Source organism: Corvus cornix, chromosome 8 (assembly GCF_000738735.6).
Source record: "Corvus cornix cornix isolate S_Up_H32 chromosome 8, ASM73873v5, whole genome shotgun sequence".
NCBI classification, from domain to species: Eukaryota; Metazoa; Chordata; class Aves; order Passeriformes; family Corvidae; genus Corvus; species Corvus cornix.
This window is the reverse complement of record NC_046338.1, coordinates 14,321,126-14,347,153: the sequence shown is the minus strand read 5'-3', so window position 1 is coordinate 14,347,153 and position 26,028 is coordinate 14,321,126. Positions and strand designations below refer to the sequence as shown.

Sequence of the window (26,028 nt, the reverse complement as noted above, 5' to 3'; positions counted from 1 at the left end):
CAGTCCACATGGAATCTGTTTGACAAAGTCAAAACCTATGGGACTGACAACCCAGGAAGAGCAGTTGCTAAAGGACAACTGTAGAAACTGCTGAAACAGGAAATAAATGTTCATTTGTGGGTGTTAAAATAGCATTTGCCACAAAGCACGTTCCTGTGGTTAATCATGTAACTATGGGAGTTGTGGGAGTAGAAATAAAGTGTCTGATTAACCAGTATGTCATAGATGCTGAATTTGAATGAGATTCATGGTTTTTGTGTGGTTTGAAGCCTACAGTTTTTTGTGTTGCCTGAAGTTGCTCCTCCAGAAACCTCCTCCAACTTGGAAGCCCCTGTGCATTTTTCTTGCCTTTTATTGTTGATCCAGATGACACCCAGCTCTCTTTGGAAGGCTGTGTCACTTGTTTGGGAGGAATGAGTCTGGTCAATCCCCCAATCTCTTACATGCTCAAACAGGCCAAGCATGTTTTGTGTGTCTCCACTTTCCTCTATGGCCCCGAGGTTTTCAGAAGAGAACACTTGTGTGAATGTGTTCCTGGGCTCTCACTGTAAATCGATGGTGAAGCTGGCTGCAAGCCTGCATCTGCTCAGGTAATTCAGCTGCATTTTGTGATTGACTCCTTAGGAAATGCAAAAGTTCTAGCTGACCTGCACTCCCATTCCCTCTGCTTTGCTGGGAGGAGTGTCTGTGGTTTTTAATTGTTCAGATTTGGCTGTCATTTACCTTGAAAGATAAAATATTTACTGATGGCTTATGAAATCTTTGTTCATTTAAAAAATATTCCTGGTCATTGTGACCAGAGCTGAAAGGACACACTGATCCTCTGATTTATTTGAATAAATATATATATATTCCATATAGATAGGTTTTCTTTAGAATGTGCTTTGGTGCACATAGGAATATAATAGCAATGGGATATCTGTCCTTGTCTGCTGTCTGCAGGGTTAGCTGTAACCAATGCCGAGGGAAGAGGAAGAGCACTGTCAGTGTGTGATACGTACTCTTAATTGGGCTGCTATCAGCGAGATAACAGTTTGGGTCAGGTGCCAGGTCAGCATAACCTGGGCAAAATCAACCTAATCTATAGCAGGACCAAGTATCAGCAGCCAGTTGTGACACAACCTAGGAAATGAAGTAATATGTTCATTGTAAAATTATTATAAATTATCTAGTAAAATTTACTAGGATAAGTGGAAACTTTTAAATAATTCAGCAAACGGCTTATAAGATAATCAGGTAGATGCCAAGGTATGACTAGATTTCCATTATTCCATCTGAAGAGAAAGTAAGATTGCAAAAAGGGAAGTGTTTACATAAACTGATAAAAAACTTGAGAATTCAGCAGAACACAGCCACGTGTTCCCGAGCTTTCTTCCATAAAAGTCTCACCATGTCTGGCAGAGCCCCATTCGCCTTCACTATGAGGGGGATCATACTTGCACTAGTGCTCACTCTTGTAGGTAAGGCTACATACCCCTCCTTCAACTTTCTTTCCCAAATTTTCCTTAAGTTCAGTGGCAGTGATTGGATCTAGAATGAACACTACTTACCTGTGTTTTCATCTCTTTTTGCAGGTAGTCAGAAGTTTGACATTGGTAAGTAAATTTCCTTCCATAATCTTTTTCCAGTGACTTTGCTGTTATTTCTATTTATTAGAATGTGCTTGCAAGTATGGTGAAAATGGCTGTTACTTCCCACAGACCCTGGATTCAGTATCAGAAAGAGCTACTTGTACAGTTATGAAGGCTGGGTGTTGAATGGGCTTCAGGAAAAGAATTTAGCCAAAGCCGGAGTGCGCCTGAGCAGCAAACTAGAGATCAGTGGGCTGTCGGAGAACATCTACCTCCTCAAGGTACTGTGTCTCCTAAATGTGCCAACAGTAAGCTAAAATCACATCTGTTATTGCATCCGGCTGGTCTGGCATGTAGGAAAGCTGCAGGAAACACAACCAGAGACTTACCACTGTAGATATCAGAGAATGATCTGCAAGCTGCAGTTTCAGAGGTGATGAGTCACTTACCTGTGTTTGATGTGGAAGTTGTTTGTAGCAGGTGTTCCTCAAGACTTTGTACTGGAAATACAATTTCTGGGGGTTCTGTTAGAAAATGGCAAACTAACTCGATACATTTAAGCCTGCTCTAAGATTTGATTCTAGCCTTAGCACACATTTCTAACTTCTGTGGGAAGGCAGGACTTGGGTGTGTAAAATCCTCGTCATGAAGGCAACTGATAAACATAGACTTAAAAAGTGATAAAAGCTAAAGATAAAAAGTGGTACATGATAAAGGTAAGATTAAAAAATGAAAATAATCAAAAAGGAGCATGTAATAATGTTTGAATAATGCAGTAAAACATCTGTATGTGTGAAATCATGACTCTGCTGACACCAGCAGTGATAGGACTTAATTCAAAATAAATATGCTTCAGAAATGTATTTTTGTGCCTTTAATTCAGTTACAAATCAGAGGTTCTTTTTGGAATACTGAATTCAGTGACAGCTTTTACCAGTTGTATTGAACTGTAGATCTTTCAAAATTTGGAGCTAGGGGTTGCATTTCACACTATAGCCTTTGTCCTGAAATTCTTGTATGGTGTGCACCAGCCTGTGCTCTGAGGCACCTAAGCTGGCAGTAACTTTGCCACAGTTATTGAAATTTCTTCTTACTTACATAGTGTCTCAGTCTTTATAAATATATTGTTAACTGTTGAAATATTTTGTTGATTTAAACAATTCACAAATATGAAGCAAATATAGAAATTAATTTTAAATAAATAAAAAAATTGTGTAAGAATGAGGTAAAATGAAGTGTTCTAAAACTGCAGTTTTTTACATTTAGAATTATATAAGCTTTTTAAATGCTAAATTTTGTCTAAAGCAGAATATTTATTTTGAGGCTGACAAAAAGGGAGACTTTTATTTGATGTGTTAACTGCTTCTGTAAGATAAAATAGTACTGTTGAGCCGACAGGGTTTGCACTGGTTTTACAATAGTGTAACCATGAGACAAAACAATAAATTGTTGTATGACTTTCTAAGCCTACCTTTGGAAGGAAAGAGTATCTAACTATTGCTTCTGTTAATTTCTTCCAATCTGTTTGCATATTTAGTACCAAAGCAATTTTATTCACTTAAGTTTCTTAATTTCCTCCCAGATCCGCTCCCCACAGTTCGAGGAATACAATGGCATCTGGCCCAGGGACCCATTCACTCGATCTTCCAAAATCACTCAGATGGTTTCCTCATGCCTTACCCGGTCCTTCAAGTTTGAATACAACAGTGGACGGATTGGAAACATCTATGGCCCAGAAAACTGCCCTGATATTTGCATTAACATAGTGAGAGGAATACTGAACATGATACAGATAACCATTAAAAAGTCGCAGAATGTGTATGAGTTGCAAGAGGTGTGTTTACATTCTAAAAGTATTTTGCTGAAAGGTTGTGTTTATTCTCTTTAGTTACTTTTCCTTTGAGTTTGCATCTACTTTTGAATGTTTGTAGTAAGAAAAGGGTGATTTTTATTCATATAGAAGAAAACGTGTGTATGTGTGTTGAACAAATTATCTGGGCTGAATTCTTTCTTAGACATCTGTCTTTAAGTCTTAACATACAGTTCTTCAGAGAAAAAAATTATTAGCTATGAATTTATTTGTTATATGGCTTCCATAATGCAGCTATTTGATACATTTTATTTGCTAATTGTTGATACTCATTAATTGATTACTTTTTAATTTTAAACTCCATCCCCTGACTGAGTATTGTTCACATGCCTATTTTTTAGTTCAGTAGGAATAATTGTATGTAATAGTAACAGGTTCATTGATAATCTTCATGAAGTAAAACTTCTCACACTGTGAAATCCTGATGTAATTGGGAAGTCTCATCATCTGTATTCATCTGCCAGGCTGGAATTGGAGGTGTTTGCCATACAAGATATGTCATCCAGGAAGACAGGAAGAACAGCCGAGTCTCTGTTACCAAAACTGTAGACCAAAACAATTGCCAGGAAAAAGTGGTGAAGAGTCTTGGAATGGCTTACATCTATCCCTGCCCTGTTGACGTGATGGTACGTGAGATGTGAAAAGATCTTCCTAATTACAAGCATGGCCATGCTGTTCCCATTCACTCTTTGGGTCTCTCTCCTCCTACAGAAAGAAAGGATTGTCAAAGGGACTGCAGCTTTCTCCTACAAACTGAAGCAGTCAGACAGTGGTACCCTGATCACAGAGGTGGTGTCTCAGCAGGTGTATCAGATCTCACCATTCAGTGAACCCACCGGTGTCGCTGTCACGGAAGCAAAGTAGGTGGGACATGGGCTTGCTTCACAAAGTGAGAATAATTATAGGTTCTATCAGTCCCCTTCACCCCTAGCTGAAGTGACATGAGAATTGAGCTCCACAGCAGTTGGATAGAGGTAATCACACTTGGGACTTCCACAGTCCTAAAAGATCAGCAAAGCATTCTTTATTTTGTACCCTGGTCAAACTTACTGGCATTTCAATTACATGGAAGAAAAGTAGAAAAGCTTTTTTGCTCACTTATACCATAAGAATGCAACATTACTGCTCTGTTTGTCCTGAAAAGGGGCTAATTTATAGTGTCAGGAGGAAGATGGTGCACATAGAAATAAGATCATTCATTACACAGAGTCAGTATCTCTCATTCAGCAGACAGTAATTTTGCTTCTCCTCAGAAACAATTTCTTTGTAGATAACTCCAATACCATTTTGTTCCAGACAGAAGGCTTTATTGATTAGCAAAAGGCTTTATTTTGATAAGAAAAATTATCATAGAGTAAAACTGATACCTTCACAGTATCACTGAACCAACAAACAAGGTGCATGGGTGAAGAGAGATAATGCCTTTCTCCTGCGACATTTGTCTCTTGACAGACAACAACTCACCTTGCTTGAAGTGAGGAGTGAACGGGGGAGCTCCCCTGACATCTCCATGGAGAACTATGGAGGCCTTCGTTACCAGTTCCCAGCAGTACTGCCACAGATGTCAGTGCAGCTCATCAAGACAAAAAACCCTGAACAACGGGTAGAGGATTTTTTTCCAAATTGCTTTTCTAATTTAAAAAAAAAATAGTGATCATAAATTCCAAAGAATGTAATTATGTATGCCCTCTCTCTTGTCTTTTGTAACAGATAATTGAAACACTGCAACACATAGTCCTGAATAACCAACAAGATTTCCACGATGATCTTCCATACCGTTTCCTGGAGCTTGTCCAGCTCTGCCGCACAGCAAGCGCTGACACCCTGGAGTCCATCTGGAGACAGTGTTCAGATAAACCCCGCTACAGGTATTTCATTGTATCAACCCTGAAGAAACTTTTCTGGTTTTGTGACAACTGGGAGCTAAAATGAAGGATTTTTTGAAAATCTCTTTGCAGGCGATGGCTGCTGAGTGGAGTTTCTGCGACAGGCACCACAGAAGCACTCAAATTCATTAAGAGCAGAATCCGCGGTGATGACCTTAGCTACCTTCAGGCTCTTCTAAGTGTTCCCTTTGCTCTCCATTTAACAAAAGCTGATGAACACACTGTTCCAATAGCAGCAGTGAGTAAAGCCATGTGAATCTTTCCTGTCTCACTACGAAAGGAATGATAGTCAATGACCTGTGATTAAGTACATTAAAGACTGCATTCTCCTCTAGTGTACACTAGTTTTGTGCAAATATTGACCCATGAATTTCTTTTGTCATAACATTTATTAGAGGAGGGTTCTGTGTCTTCATTTCTCTGTATTGATATAAAGCCCTTCTCTTATAGGAGCTTCTGTGATTAATTCCCATTTTAGTTTGCTGGGAATTAGTTTAATTTAGTTTGCTCTGTCATGCCTTCTACAGACAAAACTTCATCCCCTTTAATCTCTTACTTCTGAAACAAATGATGATTGGTGTGTTATGTCACTTGAGCAGCTCTTTCAATTGCAAGCTAGTCCATGAACTGGGAAGTGCTGCAGGAAAAGTATTAGTGCAAACATCAAATATGTTGATACAATAATGAATCATTTATTCTGAACAGAATTTTTGCCATCTCTAGTCAATATTCTTCTTAAACAGGAAAAGAGGATATGATGTATCATTAATATAATTGGGGTGCACAATTTTCTAGAGATATTCCATTGATGTTTATCCATAATCTTAATGTTTTCAGTGTTATGTTCAGTTGAGGAAAATCAAAATGTGGCTCTGTAACCTAACATATTTATAAACTAGTGGGGAATTAAGCTCCTAAGTGAAGCTTCCAAACATAATGTCTACAACCTACTTTCATTTGTTTGGATGAGAACAGTAATCATTCTGAAATTGATCCCTTCAAATAAGATCTGATGGTTTTCCTGCACTGAAAGCTTCGTGAAGCACTGTATTAAATAACTAATTAATTTTTTTCTTCTTCACAGGATTTAGTGACAAGTTCTCGAATCCAGAAAAATCCCGTGCTTCAACAACTTGCCAGCTTGGGATACAGTTCTGTGGTGAATAGATACTGTTCTCAGACCTCAGCTTGTCCTAAAGAAGCTCTCCAGGTGAGTGGATTTTTGCCAAGTTTTTTTTTTTTTAATAGCTTAATAGAGTTCATTATATTAGCTTAATTCTTTTAAGATACAGTATAAAAATGGTGACTGGAAATATAAATACACATTTTGTAGGTTTTCTTCAGAACAAAGGCATCAAATCACTTTATCAATGTAGTTATTTGCTTCATCATTGAAATCATAGTTTTCACATTGCAACGGTAAAATCCTGAGAGAAATCACCACTGAGTGACTTTATTAAAACCAGTTGCTATATTGTGATAGGCTTTTCAGTGGGTAAGGGGGACACTGTGGACAGTCTATACACTACAATGAGAAGATTGAACTGTGCTTTGTTTACAGCCCATCCATGACCTGGCAGATGAAGCAATCAGCAGAGGCCGTGAGGACAAAATGAAATTAGCTCTGAAGTGCATTGGCAACGTGGGAGAGCCAGCCAGCATCAAGCGCATCCTGAAGTTCCTTCCCATATTTTCCTCCAGTGCTTCTGATATCCCCATCCACATTCAGATTGATGCCATAATGGCCTTGAGAAAAATCGCTTGGAAGGACCGCAGAACAGTAAGTAGGATGCGGTAGGTTTTCCCTACTCAATGAATTAGAATATATGCCATAAGGGGAATGATTTTAATGGTGTCGTGTGTATAGATTCAGCATACTTTTTTAAAAAAAGATTATTTTTAAGAACAATACTGTACAGTTTTACATTTAGCTGATGGTTTCTGCTAAGCTGGAACAATAATTAGTCAGTAGGAAGCTTCCAGAAGGATATCAGCTGTGTTGCTTTTGTCATCTGTCGTAACCAGCTAAGTCCTGTGCTAGTTATATGTAGTGGACACTTAGACACCTAAAAGTCAGATATGTAATTTAAATTGTCTCTATAGTCAGGAGGAGAGACACTTTCTGTTAAACTCCGAGGCCAAATGTCGGCATTACTCTGCCTCTTTTAGACCCCTGCCTTGAGGCTGGATGAGTCACCACTGACCCCACACTGAGGTTGCTGTCACAGAAAGTGTAGGCGAGACTCCTGCCTTTCAGGTGGGTTAGGCAGAGGACCTATATGAGAAACCATTCACTCAGACTGCCTTTGGTGAACTGCTGAACCCTTTTAAAACTGGTCTAAAACAGTGAAGCATACTCACTGAGTCAGTTGAGTTTCTTCAAAGAATGAATCTGTCTTATTATCTACACTTTTTTCTTCCAAAGATATTCACTGATACTTGAATGTCAGTAGCACACAAAGCAACGCTGATGCCTTTTTGATTGTCATGGGGTGACTCAATACATCAATAGATGGACGTTTATTTCGGGTTCAGTGCCTCCGTGGGGCTGTTCCACTGTGGCCCCTTCAGCCATATTAATAAAGTTACATGGAACCCTGCAGTAAAAAAGATCAGGAAACCTTTCTACAGGGATAATGATCCCCTCTCCCATATTGCCCGTGGGTTAGGTGTGGATCCAGTTTGCAAAATGGTTTCAGTTACTGGTAATTCCAGACACTGTTTTGTCTCTGCAGGTGCAGGGATATCTCATCCAGATCCTCGCTGACGAGTCGCTTTCCCCCGAAGTGCGGATGATGTCTTGTGCTGTTATATTTGAGACAAGGCCTGCCCTTCCCTTAATAACAACCATTGCCAATGTGGCCATGAAGGAGAGCAATTTGCAAGTGGCCAGTTTTGTGTATTCCCACATGAAGGCTTTGTCCAAGAGCAGATTGCCGTACACATACAACATGTGAGTAGAGACAGAACAAAGCAGGTGCTCTTCTGCAAATAATGATCTTCTGCATGTGCTGACAACTGAAGTCAGTTTATTTACTGACAGGGTGCAGCTTATTTCTGAATACTATTACCTTTCTCATTTTGTTTAGATCTTCAGCTTGCAATATTGCCCTTAAGCTGCTGGCCCCCAAATTGGACAGGCTGAGCTATCGCTACAGCAAGGTCATACGTATTGGTGGTTACTTTGGTAAGTGCTTCAGTGATCAGGAAACTTTCACTTCAGAAATCCACTCTTAAAATATTAAGTCCTTTGGAGAAATATGGCATTCTTTGTTTCAGTGAGAAATTTAATTAAATGTGAGACTCACATGTTTAGAGTAGCCATTTAATGATTTCTGCCTAAACAGTTAGATTTTATGTAATGACAGATCTTACAGCTCGCAGTGGAAAAAGCTGCAGAAATATGATCTTGAATGATAAGCATAATGGTGACAAAAAAGATGTCTCTTGTTTCCTTCTGCCATAGATAACTATAAAGTTGGTGCTGCTGGAGATGTCTTTGTTATGAACAGCCCAGGAACAATGTTCCCATCAGCAATAATTTCCAAGCTGATGGCATATTCTGCAGGGTCGGTGGCTGATTTGGTGGAGGTAAATATTTACCTGAGACAATAATAAATCAAATTAAAGTTAAAACTGCTCACAAAGTTTCCTCTCTGTAAGCATGTTGCAGACTGCTCCTTCTCATGCTGTTTTGGTAGGCTGGTGTCCGTGTGGAAGGCCTCACAGATGTCATCGTGAAACGAAATATCCCGTTTGCTGAATATTCCACATACAAAAAGATAAAGGAGATTGGAAAAGCTGTAGGTATTTTCAGTAATACAACATGTGTGTTATGTGAAGGGGCATTTAGTGATGCTTCTCACTCCAGTTAAGCCCTGTCTCAGGAGGTGAACTCCTCTCCTGGGAGTCAGCTCAAGTATTTCTGTGAAGGACAGACATGCAGTGGGGACTGCAGGGGACATCTGCCATGGCTGCAGTAGCTTCTGCCAGTTGTTGCTCTGGCTTTACTTCCTCCCCACCTCAAAGACAGCTCCAGGAGGAGCACAGGAGGGGAAGGGAGCAGCAGGCATTGCAGCATGGTGTGTCACATGCCTGGCAGGCTTACTACTCCCTCGCTTCATCTATCTCACCTAGTTTACAAGAATATGCCTTTGTCTTCAGGGGAAAAGATTATTTTTTTGCTGTGCTTTCAAACTGGGTTTGGTGGTACTAACAGCCCAGACCCTGTGTGTGAATGTTATTGTATTGGATTACCAAACATTTGCAGGCATCTCAATGGTGGAAGAAAGTCTGAATTAGTGCATTCACACTATTACAATTGGAAATTTTAGAAAGGAAAAGGGCAACTTGGCCAGTGATGGGTTTAGTCACCTGGATGAATTATCATTTGTGAAGGGCTGCACTAAGAAACTTTGCTTGTTTCTTTATCTGTTCCTCAGCTGCTGGGATGGAAGGAGCTGCCAACAGAAACTCCCCTGATATCAGCCTACTTTAAACTCTTTGGCCAAGAGCTGGCCTACATCAACATCAATAAGGAAGTCCTACAACAGGCTGTGAAGGTACCAGGAACCCCTACTTTTCTTTGCAATATTGGACAGCGTTACACTTTCATATCCCAACCTCCTGGATCTCTGTTCTATTGCAGACTGTTCTAGAACCTGCTGACAGGAGCACGGTGCTGAAGAGACTGGCTGGCCAACTGCGCAGTGGCATTGCGGGACAGTGGACACAGCCGGTGTGGCTGGGAGAGCTGCGATACATCGTCCCCACCTGCACGGGCCTGCCTCTGGAATACAGCTCCTACATCACTGCTCTGGCCAGGGCTGCAGTCAGCGGTGAGCTGGGAAGTGGGAGATCAGCTGTACAAGCTCTGAGCAGGGGGTGAGAGGGACAGGGGCTGAGGGAGGCTGGAGAAGGAAGTGGAAAGCCAGGAAGTAAAAAAAAGAACTAGTTTTTGTATTGGAGAGTGGGGCAGTGAAGATGTTTGAAGAGAAGCTGGATGCAGTGATTTGTGCATTGTCTTTGAATGGATTGAAGACAGAAAAGGTGAGATGAGAACTTGGGAAGCCAGAGAGAGAGAGGTCACAACATTCAAGGCCAAAAAAACCCAAGAGCTGCCTGAGGAGCTGATGCAAACATGGGCAGAAGGGGGTGACTCCTGAGAGATGCACACAAGCTAAGCAGGATTCAATGTTGATTTAAACAGAGCAGAAAATAGAAGACAATAAAAAGAAAACTGTTAGTAAAGTTAAGACAGGGAGAGAAGAGGGCCTGTGAAAAGAGGTGGGAGTTCTATTTTAAAGGAATAAATATGCAAGTGCTAATCCTCATCAAGAAGTTAATTCAGTGATCACACTGTGTGCTGTGCAGCAGATATAAATTAGGCAAAATTTTCCCTTGTATCTGCTGACACCACGTAAGGAATACTTGTGCTCTCCCATGTATCCACTCTTTGCTGCTCTTGGTTTTTGGTTTGTTAGTTTACTTTAGTAATATCTTTGCAGCTCTGCCCCTTCTGTGTGTTTTCTGTGTATTTTTTTTTTTAAATGACAACCTTGTAGCCAAGTTGGGGACGTATGTACTGGATGGATGGGCTACAAACTGCATGAAGGTTGTCTGGACTGCTGATCTTCAAGGGTAATCAACAGCTGAAAATATAATTGGTGACTTGTTCGAGAAACGTTCCTCTGCCGTTGGCACTTGTTCATTGCCTTTTTTAAAAATTTGAGTTTTAGAAAAGAAGGCACCCTCAGCAAATCTGTGTAAATATTGACACTGAGTTAGTGGGAGCAGTTGCTGCACTGGGGGATCAGGCTGCCACTGACAGGCAGCCTGACATGCTGGAGAGGATGGCCTGACAGAAGTGTGGTGAAATTTGGCAAAGGCAATGCAAGGTCCTTCATGTGGGATGGAGTAACCCATGCAAGTGTACAGGCTGGGCATCACCTGGACAGAGAGCAGTTTTGTAGGAAGGCCAGGACAAGCTGGTACGATAAACCAGCAGTGTGCTCATGTGGTGATGAAGGCCAACTGCATTATGGGCTGCAGAAGCAAGAGCAGAACCAGTGTGACAATGATTTCCTTCTCTATTTGGCACATTTGCAGCTGCATCTGGAGTACAATGTCTGGTTTTGGGTCCACAGTACAAGAAAGATGTTCACACTTGATGTGAAGAAAGATTGGAGAGCAGAGGTTGTTTAGCCAGGTTCCCTTCATTTACTCTGTCTTCTGATTCCCCATGTTTCTAACATTTTAATGTTACACTAATTACAAAACTTTCAATTTGGGCCAGCTCTTCCTTTTCTAAGTATATTTTTATTTCCATTTTCAATATGTTGCAACAGAACCTTTGCCTACAGAACAATCTGCCTATATATTTTCAGTATTCTTCAGACTCATAAAAGGTCTCATGTACCCCAAAGTCTGTCTTGTTTTCCAGTCATATTTGTTGTACTAACAAAATTACTACCTCCTGCTGAAAACTGCATTTGCTTATGTTCAACTCCTTTCATTTTTACCATGTTTAAATATTGCTCTTGCATTTGCAGTTGATGGAAAGATAACACCCCCTTTAACTGGAGATTTCAGACCTTCACAGTTGCTTGAATCCACTGTGCAGATTCGTTCTGATATAAGTCCCAGGTATGGCAGGTTTCTAAGGCTTTACATGTGAAGGAGGTTTTTAAGAGAAGGCACAACCACGTGGGTAAAAAGAGCGCCTTTCTTAACACCTGACTGCTGCACTCTGTTTCAGCTTATACATACAGAAATTTGCAACAATGGGTGTCAACACAGAATACTTCCAACAAGCTGTGGAAATTCAAGGCAAGGTACTGACAAGAGTCCCAACGAAGTTTGAAGCCAAGATAGACATGAAGCTGAAAAATATTAAGATTGAAACGAATCCATGCAAGGAGGAAACTGAGATAGTGGTTGGAAGGTATGGCCCCGTTACTTCAGAATATTTCACGTTGCTGAAACCTGACAAAGCTCACTATTGACTGACCTCCCACAGAGGTTTCTAGATAGGCAGAGTGACTTTTCAGCATGTAGCAGAACCTTTGGGATAAAGCATGAGGAAGAAAAGTACAGTAGCTAAAAATCAAAAGATACCTAAATTATTTAGCAGTGTAATTTTTATATTAAATTGTTTATTTTTTTGTGTTCTTACTATTTTTATTATTTTTGTCTTTTAGGGATTTTGATTTTTATGTTTGAAGGAATATTTTTGTTGTTTTGGAAATTTTGTTTAAATTTATCCAGATTTTGAAAACTTCCTGCAAATAAGAAAATTTATATTTGTAATGAACTCTTATTTGTTTTCAATAATATTTATATTTCTAAATTCACATACAATCCCTGTGTTCAAATATCCTATCTCTGTGCTGTCACGTGATACTGACAGGGATGTATTTCATTTAATCCAAAGACAAAGGTTCAGAATAATTCACCATTTTTTTGCACGTATCTCAACAGACATCAGGCTTTTGCCGTATCAAGAAATTTAGGAGAGCTAGGTGTTGAAAAGAGAACCTCAATTCTCCCAGAACATGCTTCATCAAATATTTTGGAAGAACCTTTCAAATCATCAGATAGAGCTTCTGGTGAAGATTTCACAAAGGTAACCTATTTCTTTTTGCTTATGTAGTAAAACTTACCCTCTCTGTAATGGGTGTCTGTAGTTTTACTCTTGCCTATGACACACTCCCAGTGGTGTTCACATACTCATCTCTAATGCAGCAAGAAGCTGACAGCACATCAAGGAAACGTGCCTATAGCTCTCAAGAGGATCTTCGCCACATCACAGGAAGAAAAGCTCACAAACGAGACATTTGCGTCAAACTGCGTCATCTTGGGTGTCAGCTCTGCTTTTCCAGAAAGTCACGAGATGCCAGTTTCCTAAAAAATACATATTTGCACAGATTCATTGGAGAACATGAAGCTAAAATAGTCTTGACCCCAGGTAAAAAATACTTGATCCCAGGTAAAAGCATCTTAGGCTTGGCAGTGCTATTTGAAACACTATAACCTTCTAACGCGTGCAATTGGTGTGTAGTTGAAACAGATGCTGATATTGACAAAATTCAGCTGGAGGTTCAGGCAGGATCCAGAGCAGCTTCCAAAATAATTCATGAAGTAAACTCAGCGTCTGAGGAAGAGGGTGAATCATCTCTGTATGAGGACATTCAAGCTAAACTGAAGAAGATTCTAGGCATTGAAAATGTGTTCAAGGCAAGTGACTTCAAGCATGACAGTGGGGAGCATTTTCCCCTAAACGAGGGCAAGAATTTGAAGTTCAGTGTGGAAAGCTGGTGTGGCAAAGAAAGGATGGGGCTGGTTTGAAAGGTGCCAGTGCCCCATGCTGAGGGATTGCTCCTATGGGGTGCATCCAGCAAGGTGGTATGTGCTGGGCTGGATTTCAGCTGGGTAGAGTGGATCTGAGGGAATTCTGCAGCTTCTGCAGTGAGTGAAGCAGGGAGGTGGTTTTTCTTTGAAAGGCTGGTGTGAGAACCCAGCCTTGTCTGACAGCCACAGAAGTTTTTACTTTGTAAACACAGGACCAGACGTATTCTTTCTTTTGCACCTCTTGGACTGTTTTTGCAGGTTGCAAATAAAACACGACACCAGAAGAAGCAACCCTCAAAGAAAGAAAACACTATGCTAACAGAGCTTGGGGCAGACCCCGATATAAAACATCCCTCCAGCTCATCTTCTGCCTCCTCAGCTGTCTCCTCTTCCTCATCATCTGCTGTTTCTCCTCGTCGTAAAGAGGCTGGTGATGAAAATGAGAATGATCAAGAAAAGCAAGCGACAAACAAAGATGAAAGCAGCAAGAGCAGCAGCAGTAGTGGCATAAGTAGCAAGAGTAGCAGCAGTAGTGGCAGAAGTAGCAAGAGCAGCAGCAGTAGTAGCAGAAGTAGCAAGAGTAGCAGCAGTAGTGGCAGAAGCAGCAAGAGCAGTAGCAGCAGCAGTAGCAGTGGCAGAAGTAGCAGCAGTAGTGGCAAAAGCAGCAAGAGCAGTAGCAGCAGCAGTAGCAGTGGCAGAAGTAGCAGCAGTAGTGGCAAAAGCAGCAAGAGCAGTAGCAGCAGCAGTAGTAGTAGCAGCAGAAGTAGCAAGAGCAGTAGCAGTAGCAGCAGTAGTGACAGAAGTAGCAAGAGCAGTGGGAGCAGTAGCAGCAGCAGTAGCAGCAGCAGGAGCAGCAGCAGGAGCAGTCACAGCAGAAGTAGCAGCAGTGGGAGCAGAAGCAGTAGGAGCAGCAGCAGCAGCAGTGGGAGCAGCAGCAGCAGCAGCAGTGGGAGCAGCAGCAGCAGCAGTGGGAGTAGCAGTAGCAGCAGTAGCAGCAGAAGCAGTAGCAGAAGCAGTAGCAGCAGCAGCAGGAAGTCATCAAGTCATCATAGCCATGGGCATCACTCAAAGTATGTGAATGGCAGCAGCAGCAGCAGCAGTGAGTCACTGAGCCGCCATAGCCATGAGCATCATTCAGGGCATCTGGAAGGTGGCAGCAGCAGCAGCACATATTCCAAAATCTGGGTAATTTTGTCAGTAAATCGACTGATGCTGCTAATGTTTGTGAATCATGTTCCTGATGGTGGGTGGCCTTGCATGACAATTCAGGGCATTATGGGTTGACCAGTAAATTTTAGCAATATAAAATTGCAAAATTTATTCTACAAACACACCTGCAATCATTGGCACAGATGTCTACCTCATCTCAAAAGTTTCCAGTTATTTGTTGAAACTTTTGTTACTGCCAGGAAATGGGTTTTTTTGACAATTTACTGCCCATAAACATTGCATATTTCTGTCTTAATTTTGTGGTAGAAACATTAATGCTTTATATGAACTAATTTATCTTGCATTATGTTCTTGCGTCTAAGCATACAGAACTATGTATGAATGATAATTAGTAGTACAGAACTATGTATGAATGATAATTAGTAAATTTCTTATTTAATTCCCAGTGCTTAGATTTCAATATAATTGCAGCATTTCTTTTCATCTGAGGCTTCTAATCTTCTTGGTTTTGTCATTTTCAAAGGAGGCTCATGAGATTTATCAGTACCGCTTTAAATCAGCACATAGACAAGAGGTGAGTTTTTCTTTCCTCAGTAAAAGAAGTATGGAATCTGTCAAGAGTCAAATGGAGACTTTAAAGGCAACTTGTTATCTTTGTTGAAGAAAATTACAGCACTGATAACATTAGAACCGTGCTGGTTCTTCTGAAATGCATATAGGCAGAGAGCTGTGCTCCTTTTTGTGCTGTGTCCATGAAGCCACTTGTGGCTCTGCAAAGGAGATGCAAAGTCTCTGCCAAAACAATGAAAAAGACTGGAGCTGCACACTTTGGAGGAACCATCAGAAGCTTGGCTCATTTGACTGGCTTTGATCACTTGGTTGGGATCACTGCAGGTACACAACGAGGATAGTGATGTGGACAAATGTGGGAGGATACCTTATAGTATTTTGGTTGAGCAGATTCTTACTAGGGCATGAGCCAGCCAGAGCAGTGTACTTGATATCCGTGTTCCTCAAAAAGTAGCATTTCAGCAGTGCCTGTCCATTCAGATGCTCCTTTCCATTCAGTTTATCCTCCAGTTGATCAGGCTGGTGCAGAATTTCTGGTCTTTCATATTGAAGTGAGAAGCTGATTTAATTATACTTTCTCTGGTCCACTGTTTTTTCATATGGGGAAGTCTCATTTAGACATGGTCCTTACGGACTGTGAGGAGTCAGATGTGTTTGGGCAAACAAGATTTTTCTGAGTTAGATCCTACATACTAAGCAGGAAAAAGCCTATTGCAAGTCACTGAGCTACTCAGGGTTGGAATACAAGCTTAGCAACTCCAAGTGCCATGAGAGAGAGCATTGTTCAGCACTGCCTTGTGCAATTTCTTCAAGCATGCTTTAAAGTTACCCTCTTAAGCATATTGTGGTTTTGTTTTGTTTTGGTTTGGGTTTTTTTTGCAGTTCCCAAAAAGAAAACTCCCAGATGACCGAACTAGCAGCTCACATTCCTCTGCCAGATCCAGTCGTGCCTCATCTCGAGCTTCATGGGTTAGTTGCATCGTTTTTAGGGGGTTTTGACAGCTTGGAATGATGGCAGAGTGGCTGTGCACTCACAGCGATTGTGTATTTAGGATAATGGGGAGGGAGAAATGCCAGCCTCTCGAGTCTCAGGTATCAGTCAAGACATGCACCATAGTTCCCACATGCTCTTTCCTCTCCACCGAGGATCCTTCTTACTTGCAGTACAACCCTTCCCTCAGGGGAATCCCACCCAACAGATGCCTGCAGAGACTGATCTTGTGACCTCTGCAGCCTGGATGGAGGTTGAGGTGCTGCAGTGCCAGTGCAAGGACATTGGCGATGGCAGCCAAGGCTCCGAGCAGCCTCAGACAAAGGCAAGTTCCAGAGGGGACATGGAGAACCTGGGTTCCTCTCTATCACCCAGCTGGATGTGTACAGGCTTGAGAATGATGGAGTGAAGATACTGAAGGTCATAGTGCACTTAAGGCTGTGCTCCAGGGGAAGAGGTTCTTGATGTTGAAGAAAATGTCCTGGATTATATTGTGTGCTGGGTTGCTGTGCAAACAAAAAACCTGATTGTCCCACAGAACTCCCAGCTGAAGCGTGAGGAGAAAGCCAACATAAGATCCAGACGGATAAACAAGAGGAGACAAACTGGAGGATGTTATTGCTGTGGGAGTGAGTGACGCATGCAACTGACAGCTGATGTTGTTCAAACTGAACCGCTTTCTTTTATTCACAGGCTGGATACTAACAATGAAGCCCAAATCATATAGTCAATACTGTGTTTTAATTATATTAATATTTCCATGGTATCAGCTGTAGCTCAGGAAATGGCACAAATTTTGGCTCATATAAACACAGTGATAAAATCCATCTGGCATGCAGAGGCACGTGCACGTTAAAGTCATACGCACGAGGTTTTATAGGCATGTATATATGTGTGACACATATGCTGGTATATATTTGTGGCTCAGTTGTTTATTTTTCATTTATCCATCTAGATCTTGCATCTAAAATGCTCCATGGTAACTCTTCTATAATTACATGCTTTGCATACTTTCTCCCCTTTCTTCTTAGCCAAAGTTTTTGGGAGATGTTAAAACTCCAGTATTAGCTGTTCTTCTTCATGGCATCCGTGATGATAAGAAGATAGGAGGCCTCCAAGTTGTGGTATATGCTGATATTGACTCAGTCAGGCCCCGGATGCAGGTATTTGTGTCAAACCTCACAGATTCAAGCAAGTGGAAGCTCTGTGCTGATGCTTCAGTCCTCAATGCTCACAAGGCAGTGGTAAGGCTCAAAACTAGCTTGTACAGCTATATATGGATCACAGGAAAACCATGCTCCAGGCATTAAAAAATGGACCATTTATCCCTGCATTACAGGCTTACCTGAAATGGGGACGGAATTGCCAGGACTACAAGGTTTCTTCTGAGCTGGTAACCGGGCGGTTTGCTGCCCACCCTGCTGTACAAGTGAAACTGGAGTGGCCTAAAGTTCCTTCCAGTATCAAATCCACAGCAGAATGGTGAGGATTTAGTCTTTTGTGACACTTGTTCACAATAGTGGTCAACTGGGAAAAATCAGCATCCGCACACAAGGTTCTAGTGGCTTAAGTGCTTGCTGATATTTTATTCTCTGGTCTGTCCAAGTACTGCCTTTGGACGTAAAAGCTGAATGAGATTACATCTTATTTTAATGTACATTAATTCTTTATCCTGGACATAATTACTGAAAACCGAGGAACAGATCCTTCCTTTCGCTGAACACTTGAACAGTAGTGCAGAGAGTGGGTGTGAGGACATAACCAGGGATCCTGAAGACTTGTGCTACTTACACACAGATGTGAGACAATCTGGTTGGGATGTGTGCAGACATTTGTTTCTCTATCTCACCAGATCTCTCTGATTTGAACTTTTGAAGGTTTTACAAGTTTGTCCCTGGGGCTGCATTTATGCTGGGGTTCTCTGAAAAAACGGACAAGAACCCTTCTCGACAAGCCAGGGTGATCGTGGCTCTAACTTCTCCGAGGACCTGTGATGTTGTTATCAAACTTCCTGATGTAATTATGAAATATTTTTATCACTCTTCTATTTTTTTCCTAGTAGAAAAGTGTGACTGTTAATTACAGTGGGCCAATTCTGAGAAAGAAAAATTAAATTAGTATCAGTTTGGGTGCAAATGATGAAAACTACTTTTATTTATTTCCAACCTTTTAATATTTCATAAAAGGACATTTATATAGTGGTATTGTTCATAGAGAGAGAGGTGGGTACTCATAAGGACATGAGTTTCCATCTGTAGTATCTGAATAAGTGATCACCTCATCACCTTTGAAAGGCAGTAATTAATTCTCTCCCAAATAATACTTGAATGATTTCTCTCACACTGTGAGAGAAAACTGAGCAAAAGGAAAAACCTCATGGACAATGAGTCAGATGAGTTGTGTTCACATAAAGTCTTTGCAACAGAAGTAGAAGAAATAGGAAAAAATCTTACCTGTTTGCTGGCACGGGTGCATTTTGAATGTGCTTTTAAATTCCTTTTCAGATTACCCTCTATGAAAAAGCCATGAGGCTTCCCCTGTCACTTCCTGTAGGTCCAAGGATACCAGCTTCAGAGCTGCAGCCTCCCATCTGGAATGTCTTTGCTGAAGCTCCTTCTGCAGTGCTCGAGAATTTGAAAGGTCAGAGTTTAATGGGGTTCAGAAGCATGACAACTTCAGTCTCACGATTTACTTGGACACCTTCTTGATTTTGCTGGCATTGTTTATCTCCATTTAATTAGGAAATGTTCTGTAATAATGTGAGGGTGGTTCAGCTGGGAGAAAATATTGTGCGTATAGTACAGAAATCATCAACATTTCAGGGATCAAGATACCAATTATCTGAAGTGATAACATTTAAAGTTTCTGGCAATTATTTTTCGTTAGATAGAGAAGCATATTTTATATGAATTTTTAAGAATTTATGGGTGCTTAGTAGCCAAAAGTTGCTGTAAAGCATATGAAAATATCACGTAGTGGAAAAAATACAAAGCTAAAATAATACGTCACCAAAAATAATAATAAAAAAAACATTAAATGGCCTTCTCTCACGGAAAAGCAAATACTCAGTGGCATTTTTTTTTAACCAGCTCAATGCTCAGTTTCCTACAACAAGATCACAACCTTTAATGAAGTTCAGTTCAACTACACAATGCCAGAAAACTGCTACCACATCTTGGCTCAGGATTGCAGCTCTGACCTGAAGTTCGTGGTGATGATGAGGAATGTAGAAGAAGCTGTGAACCTGAAAGCAATCAACATCAAGCTTGGCAATCAGTAAGTAACTTCTGCAGGATGCTGGGAGCATGAAGGACCTCATTGTCCACATTTAGCATGAGAGGAGCTCTGATCTGAGCTTTACTGCCATGGTGAGCAGCCCATGGGGCTTCAGCACTCCCCTTATTTATTTTCCATGCATATTGAACGTAATGCTGAACCTCTTATCCTGCATCTCGGGTGACAAGAATACCCCTGATGTAATTTAAGCATTTGAAATGTGCTTGTGCTCTGACCATTGATATTTAGTGAGCAGGAAAATGCCTCTGTGATTGTATGTGTGTGAATGTGGCCCAGCCTGGCTGTGAACACTCTTGTCCTTGACAGTGAAGTCGATATGTTCCCTGTGAACGGATGGGTGAAGCTGCTGGTGGATGGCGCTGAGAGCCCGACAAATGTTTCATTTACATCTGCTGGTAAGTGATACAGCATATGCTGTTTAATTTTCACATATGTTTTAGGAGAAAGAAGGAAAGAGAAGGAATCTGTGAAGGAGATTTGATCAGTTTGTATTCAATAAGTGTTTCTTTGGTTTTAAGGTAATATTTATTTAAGAGCATGTATTTTACTCACTTGCACTGGAACATTTAGAAAGACTGATTAGAGTGTGAAGCTCTTGAAGTAGCCTAAATAATCAAGATATAATTAACATGAAGATCCCTCCTTTTTGTACATCACTACTATAGTTCCAAATTGGAGAAGCGTTTTGGTTATACGATCAAATTTTTCTTGATTAAAACTTTTTGAAGTAGAGCTTTTCTAAAATTCACCACACATGACTTGTATATGGATGTTACTCCCAATTCGATTTGTAGGTATAAATTTGGCTTGCATTGTGCTGGGGATAGGTATGGAGAAGTGGTGAAACAACCTGCTTGATTCTCTGAAAACAGGGATTGTTTGTTTCTGTGAAAGGTACAGGAAGACCTTGTTTCATCCTGTGCTGTGTAGTCAGGGGCTATATACAGTGTGGGTATTCTGACAGAAGAGCTGCAATATATGCATTGGGCTAAATCTTGCTGAAATTGGGTTAGCATATACCAGTGCTGAGCTCTGTCCTATTTGTTATGTGCTTGGGAAGTGATAATTGTGCTAGAAATGGCTCCAGTGACAGTCACGGTGTTCCTCATATTTCCATACTCCAATACCATGTACTCAGAGCCTTGTCAATCTGCACAACTACACAGATACTATAGACAGCTCAGTAATAACTTCTAGACATAAATGTGAATATGTTAATAACCCAAAGAAAAAAGAATACATCTGTGATCATTGTCTTCTAACCTTTAGCAAACACCTAGTTTCTATATACGCACATTTCTACCTTGCTTTGTTCTATGTTTTGTTTCTTGAGTAGGGTAACTGAGGAATTTTGAAGAAAATAAAATTTCAGAAACATGACAGTTGCTCTTTTTCTTGCTTAAAGAAGCTAAGTTTGGTCTGGTTTTTTTTGTTTTGTTTTTTTCTTCTAGGTGCTTCTCTGTGGATCCACAGTGAAAAGCAAGGGCTTGTACTTCTCGCCCCAGCCTATGGCATTGATAAATTGTACTTTGATGGCTACACATTCAGGGTATCATTCTTCCTCTTCATAAGATTAGGTGTTAAGAAATTCCCGTAGGATTCCCTTAAATCTGTGTGTATGAATGCAAGAGTGTACACTGGCAAAGGGAAGTGTGTGCAGAGCACAAAAAAACCTCAAAGGGAAGACGATGCTACAGGATTGCACAGTCCTACTCTTTATTTCTGAGTGTGAGAAATGAGAATCTTTGATCAACAAAAGTACATTGTTCTTGCAGTACAGGTGTATATTGGGAAGCGGGTCTGTGAGTGTACACACGCTGAGTCAGCAGTGCCTTTGCAAGAAAAATGAGTTTTCAGCCCCTGAGCACTGTTCTTACAGCTGTATAATTCTTCAAAACAGCAAAAATTCAGCCATTCTTTTTAGATAAATGAGTAGTTTAAAGTCTGCACTAAAATTAATATGAAGCTGGAACATAAAAGGTCAATAAACTGTACCTGTACTATCAAAACAGCCACCAGAAAAAAGCTTCAGCATATTAATAGTCCAGAGCATTAATAGCTTAACAACCTAGACTGGCACAGTAGGTTATAAAGACTGTAGCAGTTATAGATGCTGCAGCCCACCAGGAGTTTGGCATCTCTGTCAGACTGTCAGACCCTTTTGAATTTTTATCAAAGAGATTTTAAATGTATGTGCATTACCTTACACTGGAAGGGACCTGCATAGCAAAAATGTGCTCCACAGGTATTATTTTTCTTTAACTTGAAATACTTCTCACTTCTTTTTCCTCCAAGATTCAAGTTGCTTTATGGATGGCAGGGAAAATGTGTGGACTGTGTGGAAAATATGATGCAGAATGTGAACAGGAATATCGGATGCCCAATGGATATGTAGCTAAAGATGCAGTGAGCTTTGGGCATTCTTGGATTTTGGAAGAAAAGCCTTGTAGAGGAGGTATGCTAACTCTAATAAATTTAACATAATATTACTGCAGTTGTTCAGAAAATATAGAATCTGTTCAGAAAATTTTAAATCTGTATATATTTTGGAAATAAAATCATATTAGAAGATTCATTATTAAGTTATATAGTAATTATTAAAATTACTTGCAAGTTGAGAAAGAAATAAGAAATCACAGGTTAAACAAGCCAAAATATACAACTTAGTTGAAGTTCAAAAACAAGATGAATCAAAATCTTGTTTCAGTTTTGAAGTATTTTCGAAGAAGATCAGAAAGAGGATAAAATTCGCATGGAATGCTTTGATTTAAGTACAACAGCATTTTCCAGACATCAATTTTCAGCAATTGGCCCATCAAAAAATCAGATGGGGATTAGTAGTTATTACCATGGCTGACCACCTGGTTTTTGAACCAGTGCAACCTGTCAAGCAAAGCATTCAAGTACATGAACAGTTCCAGGGACTTAATTACATGGTTGAAATAAAACCCCTGCATTTTAAGACTTTCAGCAGATTAGGATCTTATGGTGTGCTGGCGCTCTCAGCTGAGGTTATGATGCAACATCACACCACGGTGCTCGAGAACAGGCACGTTGCATGTGTAGAGACTTGCCCTGTGGGAAGGACATCCTCAGTCCCTGGAGATGGCTTGTACATGTCTATCTCTACATTAACTGTTATTCTTCCACGTTTTTGTCACAAATTCTGGGCAACAAACTTGCTTTACATACCCATACACAATAATATTCCTGTGGCTGGTAGTGACCACATTCTGTTTCCTTTTAACATATGGTGGAAACTGCTGAAATTTGAAGATATAAAACTTATAGCTAGGAATAAGTTGTGGTCTGTTTAGCTTCTCACTTGTAACTGTTTGTCCTGGGAATCCAAAATGAGATTGATGTTACTTGCTGGCAGCAATGACTGTTTGCTCTCTATCTGCACCAGTTCTGTGTCTGAATGACATTGGTAATAATGCAATTCTTTGGGGATTAATTTTATTTGGCCAGACATCTTGCCTTTAGTTCCACTGCTGAATATCCAACATTTTAAAATGTGGTTTGACAGCTATTCTGTAAGCAAGTTTACTTTGAAAAATGTTTATTAGAAAGTACCTCAGACTATGTTTCTACATCCTGATCTAGAAACAGACCAGTTGCATTTGAAATTAGCTTTCCAGGACTCCATATCTAACAAGCTGATTTGAAAGGTTTATCAGACTGTAGAGCTGCTTCATTTATGATCAAAACACTGTTTTCACAGAGGGGAAGTTGTTTGCAAATTGGCGGTGTTGGCAGATGGGTCCTTCTGGGGAGGTGTGGAGCTTTTGACTGTAAGCACTTAAGCTGTCCCCAATGATTGTTGCAGCCTGCAAGCTGCGGCGCTCCTTTGTGAAGCTCGAGAAGACGGTTCAGCTCACCGGGGTCGAGTCCAAGTGCTATTCCACGGAGCCTGTGCTGCGCTGCCTGAAGGGGTGCTCTCCCACCAAGACTACTCCAGTCACTGTCGGCTTCCACTGTCTCCCTGCTGGTAAGTCAACAAAAATCCTACTGATAGGAGCTGAGCAAAAGTATAAATAGATTGTGACTTGACTCAATCATTCCACTTGAAAAGTGTGAATAATATAACATAGACATAAGTAGGTGTGGACTTAGTGCCCTATTGACTGAAGCCCTTTCCCTGTTTTATTAATAGGCAAGTATTCCTTCAGTGAGAGAGATGATTTTCTGTTGTACATTTACTTGTTTTCCTTGTACTGGAATTTAAAATCTAAACTGAATTCACCTTCATGGTGCTTAGGGCTGTCAAGGTAAGGGCAGGATAACAGCACAGTCAACAAGGTGATTCAACTGAAAAGTTTTTACTGCAGCCTGTGGAGATTGAGCCATACATGACCAAGTGCAGCACCCTGAAACGGGCATCCTTGCCTTGCATTTTTCAGATATCACTGCCTTTGGATGTGATCCTATTTCACTGAGCTGATTTAGGCACTAGAAGTACAGGTGTGGACAGGATTCTTGCACACAGGCCCAGTGATATAGGAGGATTTATTTTCTATAGGTATAGTATGGATGATAAGAGATTAGATAAAGTCGATATAGGTTATATAGAGCATAGAACTGTATCTGTTTTCCAAGTTTTTTTTCTTAAAGATCATAATGCCCTTTCCTAAATGTATCATTAATAAAATTCTGCATGGAAGCAGTAGCTTTCAAGGTAGAACTGGCTTATTAATGAAGTGGGTTTCCTGGAACATCTCTGTGTGACTGAGACAAATATAAATATGTAAATCAGTGAGGAACAGCCAAGCCTGCTGTAATTAATGACTAGTGTATGGTAAATGCTGTACCTTGCAGAACTATTTGTGAAGTAAGCTGTTTACTTTTCATTTCTTGCTCCCCATCAGATTCAGCTACCAGCCTGACAGACAAGCAGACGAAGTTTGACCAGAAGTCAGAGGATATGCAGGACACTGTTGATGCACACACAGCATGTTCTTGTGAGAACGAAGACTGCAGTGCATGAAGCTGTACATTTGCAGCATAGGAGAAAACAGAAATACTTTCATGTTTTTATTGTGTGGTGTAAAAAACCTTGTCTTAAGGAATAATAGAGATGCTAAATTAAGTACTTGAGGATGTGTGGAATCTTCCCAAGTAATTTAAAGTATTAAACTTTATTATTGTAGAAACTGTTATGATTGCCCGTAAATATCTGATTTCATAATAAATCCATGCATGGAAAAAATTGTGAAGGCTTCCTTATTTCACTGGTAATGGAAAGAGGAGGTCTGCATAGGTTCTTCTAATCCCCCATTTCTTAGACTTCCTGAGTTTGTGACCATCTTCTGTGCCTCAGGGTCACACTGGGAATTGGGGTGGATAGCTATAGTACTACTACTCCTGATTGTTCTCTTAATGCTTCCTTCCCTGGTCCTGGGACCCTGTGCACCTGCAGCAGGAACTGATCACCTCGGTGTGATGCTGCACCCTCTACAGCAGCCATGCAGCCATGGTGCTTGGCAAGAACTCTGTGATGGGCCAGAGCTGCTGTAGGGAGCAGCAGGCTCAGGGAATAAGCCTGAATCTCATGTCCCTGGGCAAGGCTGCTCTCAGGGAGCCAAGAACATGTTGAGTTTCGGGTGCACCACATGCAGAAGCTATGGTGAACCAGGGTCTCTGAGCAGGACAGGGTGGGGTTACCCAAGCACATCACCTGCCAAAGGGTCTGAAGCAGAGCCAGACCTCTGCATTTTGGGTGAGATGTCCCAACCTCTGTGCCCAGCAAGAGTCATCACTGCAGCCACCAACTGGTGGGCTCTGCCTCCTGCCCCCCACCACAGGTCTGTGTGGGCATGACTCATCTGCCCTGAGCACTGGAGCCCAAAGGATTCCAGCAGATCTGGAAGCTGTTTTCTGCTTGCCCTTAACGCTGTGTTTGCAGGCTGATTATGCACGCTGGGTGAATGGGATTTCAAAAACACTTGAGAACATTCTGTAAAAATTGGGTTGTTTCGCTTTCCCCAGCAGCTTTTGCACCTTCAATGGATGCATATACCTGAGTTTTCTTGTTTGGATATCAGTTCAGAAAGGTAAAGTCCTTAGTACCAAAAGAAATATGTTTGAAAGGCCTAAGTATACGGTTCTGTGCAGTTTAAATGCTGCCATGGTAACCTGCACTGCAGAGTGAAGGGGAACTGGCAGCAGCAGTAAAGCCATGAGCTGGTGGGTTTGCTCCTTGCCTGGAACTCACATGGAGCAGTGATGGAAAGCACAGATTTTCAGGTAACCTCAGGCTGAATCCAGCAGAATCCAGGGCTTTATGTGGCCCCCAGAGCCTGGCTCTGCTGGCAATGCTGGCAT

General features: G+C 41.0%; 1 protein-coding gene across 1 annotated transcript; it reads left to right on the top strand.

Annotated features, from left to right (window-relative positions):
* The first annotated feature begins 813 nt into the window (after positions 1–813).
* Positions 814–24,913, top strand: LOC104695554 (vitellogenin-2-like). The gene is made up of 36 exons (XM_039556037.1): positions 814–1,460; positions 1,575–1,595; positions 1,701–1,852; positions 3,154–3,405; positions 3,906–4,067; positions 4,153–4,301; positions 4,894–5,044; positions 5,152–5,309; positions 5,400–5,565; positions 6,412–6,537; positions 6,889–7,107; positions 8,063–8,280; positions 8,417–8,514; positions 8,794–8,918; positions 9,029–9,130; positions 9,770–9,889; positions 9,976–10,165; positions 11,879–11,972; positions 12,085–12,270; positions 12,807–12,951; positions 13,071–13,293; positions 13,387–13,562; positions 13,935–14,330; positions 14,574–14,861; positions 15,370–15,420; positions 16,299–16,385; positions 17,439–17,651; positions 17,747–17,889; positions 18,285–18,423; positions 18,912–19,047; positions 19,497–19,683; positions 20,011–20,099; positions 21,156–21,253; positions 22,000–22,159; positions 23,534–23,695; positions 24,573–24,913. Exons 1-36 carry the CDS (start codon positions 1,391–1,393, stop codon positions 24,689–24,691), a joined length of 5,571 nt encoding a protein of 1,856 aa, XP_039411971.1. The 5' UTR covers positions 814–1,390; the 3' UTR covers positions 24,692–24,913.
* The last annotated feature ends 1,115 nt before the right edge of the window (positions 24,914–26,028 follow it).

What these genes read in the sequence shown, in the direction of transcription:
- LOC104695554 (XM_039556037.1), top strand. Translation starts at nt 1,391, where the DNA reads ATGTCTGGCAGAGCCCCATTCGCCTTCACTATGAGGGGGATCATACTT. An exon ending in ACTGAGATAGTGGTTGGAAG is followed by an intron (nt 12,271 to 12,806) that starts GTATGGCCCCGT and finishes GTATCTCAACAG; the next exon opens with ACATCAGGCTTTTGCCGTAT. An exon ending in AACATCAAGCTTGGCAATCA is followed by an intron (nt 19,684 to 20,010) that starts GTAAGTAACTTC and finishes TGTCCTTGACAG; the next exon opens with TGAAGTCGATATGTTCCCTG.